This window comes from Drosophila suzukii, chromosome X (assembly GCF_043229965.1).
Source record: "Drosophila suzukii chromosome X, CBGP_Dsuzu_IsoJpt1.0, whole genome shotgun sequence".
In the NCBI taxonomy this organism is placed as follows: Eukaryota; Metazoa; Arthropoda; class Insecta; order Diptera; family Drosophilidae; genus Drosophila; species Drosophila suzukii.
In genome coordinates, this window is record NC_092084.1 from 29,852,984 (window position 1) to 29,866,452 (window position 13,469).

The 13,469-nt window shown below is 37.6% G+C and overlaps 1 protein-coding gene and 1 long non-coding RNA gene across 3 annotated transcripts; both read right to left on the reverse strand.

The window, feature by feature from the left end:
* Positions 1-4,155: 4,155 nt before the first annotated feature.
* Positions 4,156-4,800, reverse strand: LOC118878207 (uncharacterized). The gene has a single exon (XM_036820034.2). It carries the CDS (start codon positions 4,798-4,800, stop codon positions 4,156-4,158), a length of 645 nt encoding a protein of 214 aa, XP_036675929.2.
* A 2,751-nt stretch (positions 4,801-7,551) lies between these two features.
* On the reverse strand, positions 7,552-11,698 carry LOC118878195 (uncharacterized). 2 transcript variants are annotated; one of them, XR_005014736.3, is made up of 4 exons: positions 11,620-11,698; positions 8,052-11,499; positions 7,829-7,909; positions 7,552-7,774 (listed from the first exon to the last, which is right to left on the reverse strand). It is a non-coding gene; the product is annotated as an uncharacterized lncRNA (long non-coding RNA). The 2 variants fall into 2 exon arrangements; XR_010654963.2 differs by having other exon boundaries at positions 7,829-11,499.
* Between the last annotated feature and the right edge of the window lie 1,771 nt (positions 11,699-13,469).

The window sequence follows — 13,469 nt, forward strand, 5'->3', positions numbered from 1 at the left end:
CGTGGCAAATTTTTGTTTGGATCAATCGATAGGTATTGACGAGACCAATACATTTCAGTTAAAATTTTTTATCTAGCATGAAAATTGTGGGCGTCACAGGGTTTTGCGGTTTGTGGGCGTTAAAGTGGGCGTGGCAAACTTTTTTTGGGTCAATCGATAGGTATTGATGAGAACATTACATTTCAGTTAAAATTTTCTATCTAGCATCAAAACTGTAGGAGCCACAGTTTTGGGCGGTTTGTGGGCGTTAGAGTGGGCGTGGCAGTCTACTGAAACAAACTTGCGCTGCGTAGGAAGCTCAGGAATCTGCACGCCAAATCTCAATAGCCTAGCTCCCATAGTTTCCGAGATCTCAGCGTTCATCCGGACAGACGGACAGACGGACATGGCTAGATCGACTCGGCTAGTGATCCTGATCAAGAATATATATACTTTATGGGGTCGGAAACGCTTCCTTCTGCCTGTTACATACTTTCCGACGAATTTAGTATACCCTTTTACTCTACGAGTAACGGGTATAATTACAAATCAATATGAAAGAATAGAAAGAAGAATAATAATTATAATACTTACACCCCATTCCTTTATATAAGTCATTTTCTTAATATTTTATTATTTACCATTATATTATTAAAGATTTATCTATGTTATACTATTAACTATATTAAATAATTATTATAATAGGGGTCTCTTCGCCGCTTCGCACGGTGATTCGTCCGTCATGATTTTACTTTCACTTGGGTTTTCTTACTAAGATGCGCAGCAAGTCGCAATTGTTCGTGTTGCCCGTTCGAAGGTTCTCGAAAGAATTAGTCCTAAACACTCTAATACTCTGCACAACTCTATCGTGTTCTTGTCATTCTGTAGTCTCTTCTCATTTTTAGTTTATTCTCTACTACCTTTAATTTTACTCTGCTTATTGAACAACAATTGAGCCACACTCGGCTAAGGTGAGTTCCCACCTACCCACGCTATTTCCAATGACAGGTTTCTCTCAGTTTCATTTATTTTATTTTACATTAAATATTATCATTATTAATTCACTCGACACGGCTAGCTTGTACTCTTCTGCGAAAACCCGACCATTTGGCTTACAACTTATCACAACACATTACAGGCTCTTGCCGCCACTTGCGACGATATGCACCTTTAGTGCCACAATTTCTCATCAGATCAAATATAGCCTCTGTGTGTGATGTCCTGTGCACCCCTCTTAGGTGACAAGTCTGAAGTCATCTCCTGTGTCTATTTCAACGCCATCACTCTCTTCGACCAACTCAGATTTAACTCGTTTATCTGGCAATTTTCGCATGCTCTCATGCGGATACTTAAAACTTTTTTTACTAGTCAATGATTTCGATAGGTAACGATCACCTTCCAGCAATTCTGTTACCACAGCCAGTCCTTTAAACTTGAGATCCAATTTCGTTTTATGCCGTTCCTCACTTCGTAGCAAGACATGATCGCCAATCCCATGTTTCACAATTTTTGCCTTATTTTGATCAACTCTACTTTTATCACTTCTTGCATTTTTATCCAAATTCTCTTTATCTTCTGCCCTAGCTTCCTTACAATGCATCTTAGGTTCAGCTATTATGGGTAACATGCCCAAAGGTCTTGCCTGCCTTCCTATTAGTAATTAAGAGGGTACAATTCATAGCTAACACCAGTTTACAAAAAACACCAGTTTACAAAAAAAAATTGATGAAATACGCCTTCAAGGAAACCTTTGTTTTCCCGTAAGGTACATATCCCTGATTAAGAAAAGAGCACTTAAAATTTTTTCTATGGTACCAATTTTTTTTTAAGTGTAAAAAACGTTTTTCGCACTTTCTAAATATTTTCTAACTTGAGTTCTGATAAAACGAATTCGGTCATCAAAGACTCATTTTACAGGTAATAGAATGCCCTTTAACTTTTTTATACTTATCATTGAGTTCCATTCATAAGTTTAGAAGCTACCCTTCGTCAAAGTTGAAAAAGTTGGAAAAAATTCAAAAACGCTGGCATAAATGGCTTCATTAAAAATAAACGCTTAAAAACCTAAATTAGTTTTATGTTGTTTTCTTGAAGGCTGAACCTTGAAGAAGAACATGCGCCATTGATCACGACAATCCGTTGGTAAATTAATTTTTTACACTTTTTTAAACGTATATACCCAAGTTCGGTATTCGGGAGCAGCGGCCATTAAGCATTATTTTAAATTTTCAGTGTTGGGGAACGTAAGAATTTGGTGCAAGTTGTTATGCAGATTTCCAGATTTAGATTCCGTAGCCTTGTACGCAGCGCAAGTTTGTTACGCGAATATGCCACGCCCACTCTAACGCCCACAAACCGACCAAGCCTGTGGCGCCCACAATTTTCATGCTAGATACAAAGTTTTAGCTGAAATGTATGGGTCTCGTCAATACCTATCGATTGATCCAAAAAAAATTTGCCACACCCACTCTAACGCGCATAATGCTTAAATCTGTCTACCGCCCACATAACCATATATTGAGAGCACGGGTAGGTGGCGCATTTCAATCTTGCTTTGCTGCTTGCATATTTCCATTTCCCCTTAGTCTCGTTAGCTGAGTAACGGGTATCCGATAGTCGAGGTACTCGACTATAGCGTTCTTCCTTATTTTTTGTTAACTGGTGTTATTTATAGCTATTTACGGGCAAGCTAGCTGTGGACATTACTTGGCGTGTAACTGCGGAGAGCATCCAACGATTCTCCACATATTTCATAATATTTGTTTCTTTTAGAAATGACTATTAGTAAATGTCTTATGTCTACGGAGCTGAACATTGTTGAGCAATGCAACAGCATATTCTACATGCCAGGGAACGTGTCTACGAACGGACAAAGCCCTTAACCAGAAAATAAATGCAAAATATTGAACATAAGTTAAAAACAAGAAAAGAATTTAAAATTCAATAAAAAATAATGCCCACGATGTCTTAAAGTATTGGACCATTCGTGTCCTTAAAAGTAGGGCAAAAAGTCTAAAAATATAAATTTTTAGACAGTGCGTGACCTAAAAATGAACTTTTAGTCCATTTTAAATTGCATGCATGACCTAAAATTTGGTTCATTATTTGTCTGAGTGTAGAACTCAGTTCAGAGAAAATAACTCTTCAGGTTTATTGGAATGCGCCTAGATCGCGCTTGAGTCTTATTATAGCGACTTAAAGTTAGAAGACAAATTTGATATATATTTGGCATATGTATATCTTACAACGATTTCACTTTTAAGTTTTTTAGATATGCACAAAAGAATATAAAAAGCCAAAGCTCGTTTTGAAAGTATTTATACCCGTAAAAAGTCAAAGGGTATACTGGATTCGTCGGAAAGTATGTAACAGGTAGAAGGGAGAGTTTCCAACCCTACAAATAATATATATTCTTGATTGGGATTACTAGTCAAGTCGACCTTTCCATGTCCGTCTGTCGGTCCGTCCGTACGCTGAGATCCCGGAAACTATAAAGGCTAGAACGTTGGGTCTTGGCATGTATATTCTTGAGCTTCTTGCGCAGCGCAAGTTTATTTTGCTCCAACGCTTACCTAGTATACCCTTTTACTCCACGAGTAACGGGCTTCACTTTTCAAAAACTTGTGATATTAAACAAAAACAAACATTCGCACCTTCAACATACAAAAGTTCTAATCTCAAGTTTCTTGACGAAAATGTATTATACGATCTACTAAAGTGCATTTACTTTCTAAATTTTTCTCATTTGGCACGCCGCTGTATAATATACCTGTGTAGGTAATAAGCTGTACGATTTTGAAAAAGAGTGCCTATCGATTGACCTAGAAAAAGTTTGGTACACCCACAAACGCTATTAACGCTTAAGTCCGACTGTTCCCCACCGTCTTAAAGATTTTGTAAAGGTGAAAATGGGATTTAGTTTTGTTCGCCCATTTACCTAAAAATTGTTCAAGTCATCACCGCTAGGTGGCTCCCTGAAATCTCGAAAAAAGTCGCTTTGCTGCTTGCATTCTCCATCTCCCTTGCGCTTCCTTTAAGACAATACAAGAGAGTCCGTAAATAAACTCATTTTACATTTAATGGATGTGTTATATATTATTTTGCTGATGTAATATGAACAATTATGCATAGAACATATGGCTCGATTTCCTAAGTCTTTGGTGAAGGCTGATAAACCTATTCGTTCTGCTGCTCACCCTGCTGCCCGTTCTGCCCCCCGTATTGACCATTGGCCAGCTCCTCGTCCATCTTATGTTTCTTGGCATTGAGCAGTTCCCTCTGATCGTAGGCCTCTATACGCTCCTCCAGTTGGTCGACCTCCAGCCACATTTGGGACGCCAGAAGCCAATTCGGCGGTGGATTGTCGTTGATTAGGGTCATCAAAGTTTCCAGACGTTTACGATCCCAGTGATTGGTATTTTCGCTTCGATTGGTCATCAGGTACTGCAGATATTCAATCGGTTGCTTGCCTTTATTCGGGATGATCACACGGTCGGCTGAATCCAGAGTACCGTCGTCCACCGCCTGGCAGGCCTTCTCTTTCAAATCGGGAACAAACGGTGGGCAAGCCGCCGGTTGTTTACATATCAGAATGGAAGCGGCCAACGGTTCTGCCTGCGGATTGACCGCCGGCATCAGGTGCGTGGCCAAATGTTGGGATGGCGGTATCTGCAAGGCATTCATCTTCTTGCGCTTCGACGGACCCATTGCCAGGACATTCGTTTGGGTGCCAACTGAACGCCGGGACGCGGTCTCGGTCGTCTGCACTACCCGTACCACGCTCCCCGGTGCGATCATCGAAATGCGTTTCTTTGGGGCCATGGCTGTGGCTAACTGAATATGCCGAAATTGTATAGATTTTTTTACTTTTTATAGAAAGGCGCTAGAGCTTGACGTTGTCGATAAGTTCCGATTGCAATAATTCAGCTGTCACAGGAAAACGAATGGCCTACTAGCTCATCAGATTTTAGGAACAGGGCTGCCACCTAAAAGCCATAACTTAATGTGTTTTTGTATCCCTCGATAGCCAATTTTTCGGTTTACGACAAGACCGATTTATTTTGGACACATATTTTTTATTAACTTTTAGTGTAGGGGAGTGTAGGGTATGAACGACTCGTTTTTTGAATGCCACTTTTCCAAAAATTAATATGTTTTAAAAGTTTAAAAGCAGAAAGTTGTTGAAAGTTACTCGTACAGTAAAAGGGTATACTAGATTCGTCGGAAAGTATGTAACAGGCAGAAGGAAGCGTTTCCGACCCCATAAAGTGTATATATTCTTGATCAGGATCACTAGCCGAGTCGATCTAGCCATGTCCGTCTGTCTGTCCGGACGAACGCTGAGATCTCGGAAACTATAAGAGCTAGGCTATTGAGATTTGGCGTGCAGATTCCTGAGCTTCTTACGCAGCGCAAGTTTGATTCAGCAGAGTGCCACGCCCACTCTAACGCCCACAAACCGCCCAAAACTGTGGCTCCTACAGTTTTGATGCTAGAATAAAAATGTTAACTGAAATGTATTGTTCTCATCAAAACCTATCAATTGACCCAAAAAAAAGTTTGCCACGCCCACTTTAACGCCCACAAACCGCCCAAGCCTGTGACGCCCACAATTTTCATCCTAGATAAAAAATTCTAACTGATATGTATTGGTCTCGTCAATACCTATTGATTGATCCAAAGCCCACTCTAACGCCCATAACGCTTAAATCTGTCTACCGCCGGTAGGTGGCGCATTTTAATCTCGCTTTGCTGCTTGCATATCTCCATTTAGCTGAGTAACGGGTATCTGATAGTCGAGGTACTCGACTATAGCGTAATTCCTTGTTTTAACTGGTACACTCACAGAGGATGTGCCAATATACACGCTAAGCCAGGCGTTAATTCAAGATTCTTGGTAGAATGTTTCAATAAAATCAGACCCACAGGTTTTAAGAAATTCGCCTAACAGTTGACCAACCTAGGATTTTCCCATACAAAAAGAGGGACAAAAACCAAATTACCTTCCTTTCTGTAATCCTCCAGGGCCTATTCGATTGTTAATACAAAATTCGAGCCGAAAACTTAAGCCGGGAAGAGAAAGCACTCCTACGCTTGGGCTATTGTCGGGCCTAGAGTCCTCTTCACCTGCGATCGGGTCTAGCGCATTTCCACCTCAGCTGTTAATGAGGCGGCGTTCAGCCCACCCTTCCATTGGCCGTCCCATATGCGTACTTCTCCCACTAGAACAGCCCCTTTGCGCTTCGGTTTCTCGGGGGTCTCATGTCCGCCGAGGACAAACACTTAATTTACCACATTACAAACATTTTTTATTTAATATCCAAGTGATTAAAATTCTCGCAAAATTATCTTCGCACCAAACATAAACCAAGATCAACATCGAATGCAACAACCAAACAGCTAATAAATATAAAATATAATGAATAGCATAAATAACTTATAAGATAGGGGTAGGTGCAATTAATGTAAATATAGTTGTTTTAAATCAAATGCGGCATGCTTTATTAAATTATACATTTTCTTTTTTATTTCTTTTCACTTTTTTACCCTTTTTCTTTCACTGAGAGAAACCATACGGGAGTTTCGGCCGGCTCACAAGGAATCCCAAACGCTTTAGACAAACTACAAGCTCACTTTAAACAAAAACTATAAAAAACAAGGGAGAACGCTATAGTCGAGTACCTCGACTATCAGATACCCGTTACTCAGCTAAATGGAGATATGCAAGCAGCAAAGCGAGATTAAAATGCGCCACCTACCGGCGGTATACAGATTTAAGCGTTATGGGCGTTAGAGTGGGCGTGGCAAATTTTTGTTTGGATCAATCGATAGGTATTGACGAGACCAATACATTTCAGTTAAAATTTTGTATCTAGCATGAAAATTGTGGGCGTCACAGGGTTTTGCGGTTTGTGGGCGTTAAAGTGGGCGTGGCAAACTTTTTTTTGGGTCAATCGATAGGTATTGATGAGAACATTACATTTCAGTTAAAATTTTCTATCTAGCATCAAAACTGTAGGAGCCACAGTTTTGGGCGGTTTGTGGGCGTTAGAGTGGGCGTGGCAGTCTACTGAAACAAACTTGCGCTGCGTAGGAAGCTCAGGAATCTGCACGCCAAATCTCAATAGCCTAGCTCCCATAGTTTCCGAGATCTCAGCGTTCATCCGGACAGACGGACAGACGGACATGGCTAGATCGACTCGGCTAGTGATCCTGATCAAGAATATATATACTTTATGGGGTCGGAAACGCTTCCTTCTGCCTGTTACATACATTCCGACGAATCTAGTATACCCTTTTACTCTACGAGTAACGGGTATAATTACTTACATATAACCAAAAAAAGAAATGATTTCTCCGGCCAACAATTTGAGATTTTCCCGTTCCGTAACTTTTCCTCTGCTTGACGAGATTAATTAGTTTTCTTAGCGGTCGCCGCTTCTCCCTGCTATCTTTTTTTGCTCCTTCCTTCAGCACTTCCGAACTCGGAAGAAAAAGAGAACAATTTAAAAGCCCTTCACTTTTTGTTGGCGATTAGTTTAGTACCGATTTTGAATATTTAATGAATGAATATATGTATAATAACTTATTTTAATACACACATGTTTACATATACATGTTTATTCATATGACAATATCGTGTTCTTTTCAGTTAAACATTGCAGTTTCCCACCGATTTTCCTTACAAACTTTGTTTTATAGGGAAATATGGTTTTGCATGATATGAAAATTTGGTGTGGTCTGCTGAAACTTTATGCACGTTCTAGGTCCTTTAACCATCGTTCATAGACATGTCCTAAAATAAGAAAACTATGTTAGCAGGTTAACCAAAACATAGTTAATAATTTACCTTGTAGCTGGCGATCTTAACATAACTCTCCTTGCGTTGGTGGTGAACTTGCAGATCCAAAAATGACCAAAATTGATGAGACTGTGGGAAGACAATTGGGTCAGGCTCAGGTTACGTTTAAGACTGTTTTCTCTCCCGCATGTTAAACTTAAAAAAGGTTTTCAGCTCTAGGTTTGGAGCTAGAATTAAAATTTTAACAGGAATTTATTGGTTTCGTCAATACCTATTGATGGACCTGGAAAAGAGATTGCCACTCTAACGCACACAAACGCCCACAACGCTTAAATCTGTCTGACGCCCATATGACCAAATGTGGTAATCGCCGCTAGGTGGCGCCTTGTAATCTCAAAAAAAGTCGCTTTGCTGCTTGAATATCTTCATCTCCTTTGCGCACCCTTTAATCTGGGTATCTGATAGTCGAGGTACTCGGCTACAGCGTTATGTCAATTGGTATACCCTTGCTGAGGGTATAATGCTTTCCAACGCAGTGTAGTATATATATTCTTGATCAGCATCACTAGACGAGTTCATCTAGCCATTTTGTCCGTCGGCACGCCACAATACAATATGTGTGTGTGGGCAATTATCTGTACGATTTTGATGAAGCGTCCAAAATAAAAAAAATTAGAAAGTGTATCTATTTGGTAGATATCAGAAGTTTTTAAAAAGACAATTAATTTCCTAGTGTTAGTTTTCATATTAGTATGCCCCAATACCATGACCCGAAGTCATGTCGATAAACACGAAACTAAACCCCAGTGTAAACGCAGCCTTATTTAACGTGGCCTATTTCGATATGTACTTTAACAGTGTTATTTATTATACCCTTGCAGAGGGTATATTGATTTCAGTCAGAAGTTTGCAACGCAGTGAAGGAGACGTTTCCGACCGTATAAAGTATATATATTCTTGATCAGCATGACTAGACGAGTCGATCTAGCCATGTCCGTCTGTCCGTCCGTTTCTACGCAAACTAGTATCTTAGTTTTAAAGCTATCGGGCTGAAACTTTCCCAAAAGTCTTATATCTTTTGCAGGTAGTATATAAGTCGGAACCAGCCGGATCGGACAACTATATCTTATAGCTCCCATAGGAATAATAGGAAAAACAAATTTAAAAAAATTATATCTTTGGTGTTTTTTAGCATATACCCTCCTAAGCTTGGAAATAACATTTTTTAATTAGTTTTGAATTTCGAATTAGATTTTATCAAAATCGGAAGACTATATCATATAGCTGCCATAGGAACGGTCGTAAAATTGGTGGAAAAATAATATGAAACAAATTATAGCTTCGGTGTTTTTCAACCTCCAACGCTTGGAAATAACATTTTTTAATTAGTTCTGAATTTCGAATTTAATTTTATCAAAATCGGACGACTATATCATATAGCTGCCATAGGAACGATCGGAAAATTGGTAGGAAAATAATATGAAACAAATTATAGCTTCGGTGTTTTTTGACAAATTATCTTATACTATTGGGAATATAATTTTTTGTTTTTTTTAAATTTAATAATTATAGCTGCAAGGGTATATAAGCTTCGGCTTGCCGAAGCTAACTTCCTTTCTTGTTTTTGTTTCAATTTAAAACTGTCTTCTATTGTACTAAAAAACAGTTATTATCTTCCACAAGCCGGTGTTGCATATTTTACAGCGCATTCGAATTAACCTGAAGAGTTATTTGGTCTGAACTCAGTGTTAGTTCTTGACGCTCAATAACTTCTTAACACGTATTTTCTCGATAATGTGTAATACGTCAAAAGTTGAGGAATCTCTCTCTATCAAATGCACTATGGGGAATTTTGTGGCATTAACAAAATAGCAAAATTTAAAAGTTTTATTTTTTGAAATTAGTATATAAAATTTAAAGGAAGTAAAATAATAAAAATGGTCGTAGTCCCGCCTTTTTTTAAGAAAAAAATTTTTTATTTATTTATTTCCGTTTAGCTAAATCGCCCGATTTTTATTAAACTTTCCATATCGATGTGTTTTGGGCTCTGATTACGGGAAAAATAGTCTAAGTTGGCGCAAATAACGGGATCTTGGAAAATAACGGTAAAAACCGTAACATTTTAGGTTTTTTGCCTTTTTTCCGAAAGTATAACGAAACTCAAAATATGATTCAGACAAAAACAAAAGATATTCATAAAACCGATCCTTTTTGTTAGAATATTGCAATATCCCGCCATATATATGGCGTCAGATAGTTCCGATTAATCGATAACAGCATTTTATGTGAAGGACCTTTTTCGCCCTTTTTTTACGATATATCGTGTATATGTTCCTTTTTCCCATTTAGACAACTGAAATGCTCTGCCAACATTTACATTTTACTTATACTTTTCATATAGACTATACTATTTTAATTTCGTGTTCTCAAAAATTTTAATGCCGTTCTTGTATTTTGGTCGTACCATCACTAAAACAACGAGTGACATCGATATCGACACGCCGATACAACAACAAGCATTCGTGCGATATATCCGGCAAAATGACGCAAATGCTCCAACGGTTTATTATTTTCAAACCTTGTGAAAATGTAGTCTTACTTAGCGTTTTTAACGAAAACTATGAGTAATAATAATACAATTTTTCTGTAAAACTATTACAGAAGAATTGTATAAAACATAAATTACTCATTTCTTTAATAGCTCTCATTTCTCCTTGGAAAACTTTTTGATTAAGTTAATATAATCGAAGATATTTACGAAAGAACAGTTTTTACCATTATTTTCCATGATCCCATTATTTACGCCAACTTTGACTATTTTTCCCGTAATCAGGACCCCAAATAACGTGGATATTGAAAATTTGAACGAAAGCGGGCGCTGGTGCTAAACGGAAGTTCACTCAAAATAATTATTGGAGTTTTTTACTTACCATTTTTTAAGTGGAATTGTATTTTTTATATTGTTGCCATTATAATGCTTAACAAAAATACTAAAATCCTTTATATCAACGTTAAGTTAATAGGAATGATGTTGTACAATAATTTTAAAATAATCGTTATTTAGTAAGAAATATAATTGCACCTTTTTTTTAATATAACATCGAAACTGGCATTTACCAGACAAAAATGTAAGATTTGTACAGTATTAGGTACAGGTCTTACAAGCAAAATTTTGGAGAAAGCGCGCAAAAGTGCACTTTTATACCAACTGAGCCTAATGAGAATTAAATATTCAACCAGATAAAAAAGGTTTCAGCGGTGTCACAAATACAAGTTACAAGCCCCTCTGATTAGATTGTATTTCAAGAACTGCAGTGCTTTGTTTAGTTTTACACTTTTTGACAATTTAAGCTACTAAGAATATTAGGCGATTTACCAGCGCTGCCACCTCGTTGAAATAAAAACAGGCTTTCACAGCTGATAACTTAACAGTGGTGCGCACTGGTAAACTTTTCTGTTAGTAACATTTGAGATTGATGTTATCGTTATACATTCTGATAAACAAAACCAATTTCTATCGACTTTTAATAAATAATTTTTGGCCAAAAAAAGTGGTCAAATTCCCCATAGTGCAATGTATGGCCGATCACTCTGAACTCGGACCACTCATGAGGGTTTACAAAAGCGCCAGGGAGTCCTTCTCCTGTCCTCGATAGATGTCTCCCAGCGATGCGGTGGACGCCAAATTGCCCAGCTCGTCATCCTGGCCAGCCATTTAACTTTTTTGTAGTGCAGTGTTTGTAGTCCAGCCACCAAAAAGCACGTTGTGGTGTCCACGAAGTAAATAAATTCGAATTAGACAAACATCAAGTAAATACAATTGAATTTGAGATACTAACCATTTGCAAAATCAAATGAACGGCGCAAAATGTTCCACTTTGATATAAAAACTTTTCGTTGAATGTCAGAGTGGCCGCGTCAATTCTGTCAAAAATATCTTTAATACCATACAAAATACCATAAATACACAAAAAATACAAAGGCACAGTCATACATTTTTTTTTGAAGAGTTTTCGATTTTACGTTTGATATGATAAACCAATTAAATTGATACGAATTCATATCAATACATTACGAATTCATATCAATATGATACAAAATCATAACAATTACAGTTTATTTCTTGTCAAAAATTGTCCAAATCGGCCCATCCATCAAAAAGTTATAAGGAAATAAATAAATCGACGTTATGTGGCGCTGTTGCGGGGTGTACAATATTTGAAAAGTCGCTGCTTGTATATCTCCATCTCCCTCGCACTCCCACAAGCTGTTCTTTCTTGTGTTTTTAACGACAAATTATTATTTGAGTTATACAAAGTATAACAAAAACTTTGCAAAATCCGAAGTAGAAAAAAAAATGTTTTCTGAAAAGGCAAAGGCATAAGGAAAACAAAAGCACGCCTGTATTAAGAGGTTTCAAAAACTATTACAAGATGTCGCTTTTAATCGACAGAAGACAATTTACCCGACTATGTCGTTCCTTCTTGATCCTTCGTTAGCAGGATAAACAAGGAAGAACGCTTTAGTCGAGTACCTCGACTGTCAGATACCCGTTACTCAGCTAAAGGGAGCAAAGGGAAATGGAGTTATGCAAGCAGCAAAGCGAGATTGAAATGCGCATCCTACTTGCGATATCAATATATGGTTATGTGGGCGGTAGGCAGATTTAAGCGTTATGGGCGTTAGAGTGGGCGTGTCAAACTTTTTTTTTTGGTCTTTCGATAGGTATTGACGAGACTAAAACATTTCAGTTAAAATTTTTTTCTTGCGTTAGAGTGGGCGTGGCATATTTGCGCTGCGTACAAGGCTACGGTATCTAAATCTGAAATCCCAATTCTCTATCTTTTACTGTGTTTATGCGATGCCGAATTCACGCTTTCATTTCGCGATTTCAGCCGATTCGTGTGTGCATAAGCGCAATTTCGTGAATTCGGCAACACACGAAAGTTGACTATGAATTCAACCTGAAAGCATTTCAAGAATATATATACTTTTAGGGTCGGAAACGCTTCTTTCAACCTGTTACCTACCAATAAACCGTTTATGGTTGGAATGCCAATTTTATAACATTTTCAGAAAATCATAAAAACTATTAGCAAAGAGATTTTTGAAAAAATATTTTTGCAGGTACTATTAGTTTTGTGTTGATAAACTTTAAGCATCAACAAATTTTAGTTTTCATGCCGAGGAAAAAAGTTTTAAAAAGTAAACTTTTACAAAAAGTAAACTTATACAAAAAGTAAACTTTTACAAAAAGTAAACTTTTACAAAAATTCGTTATTTTCAAAAGGCTAAATGGGTTAAGAAAATGCTTGTATCATTCAAACGGAATTTAAATGACCTCTCCGTTGGTGCATAATGTACATGAAGAAAGATCAAATTGTGAGTATATTTAACTTTCGATTTGTAAAAATACTTATGCGCACTAGTGCAGGTGTTGTGGCAACGTATGCTTATGGTAATAAAATTAACTTAATTATGTCGTCCTGTGTAATAAAGCTCAGTATTATAATAAAACATTTTTTTAAACCAAGCAAGGAAGAACGCTATAGCAAAGCGAGTTTGTAATGCGCCACCTACCCGCGATTTCAATATACGTACAGCTGCGAAAAAAATAGTAGCACCACTTACTCGAGCAATGTTTGGATAGTCACCCTACCTATATTTTTAACTCTGTCAAAACATGCAA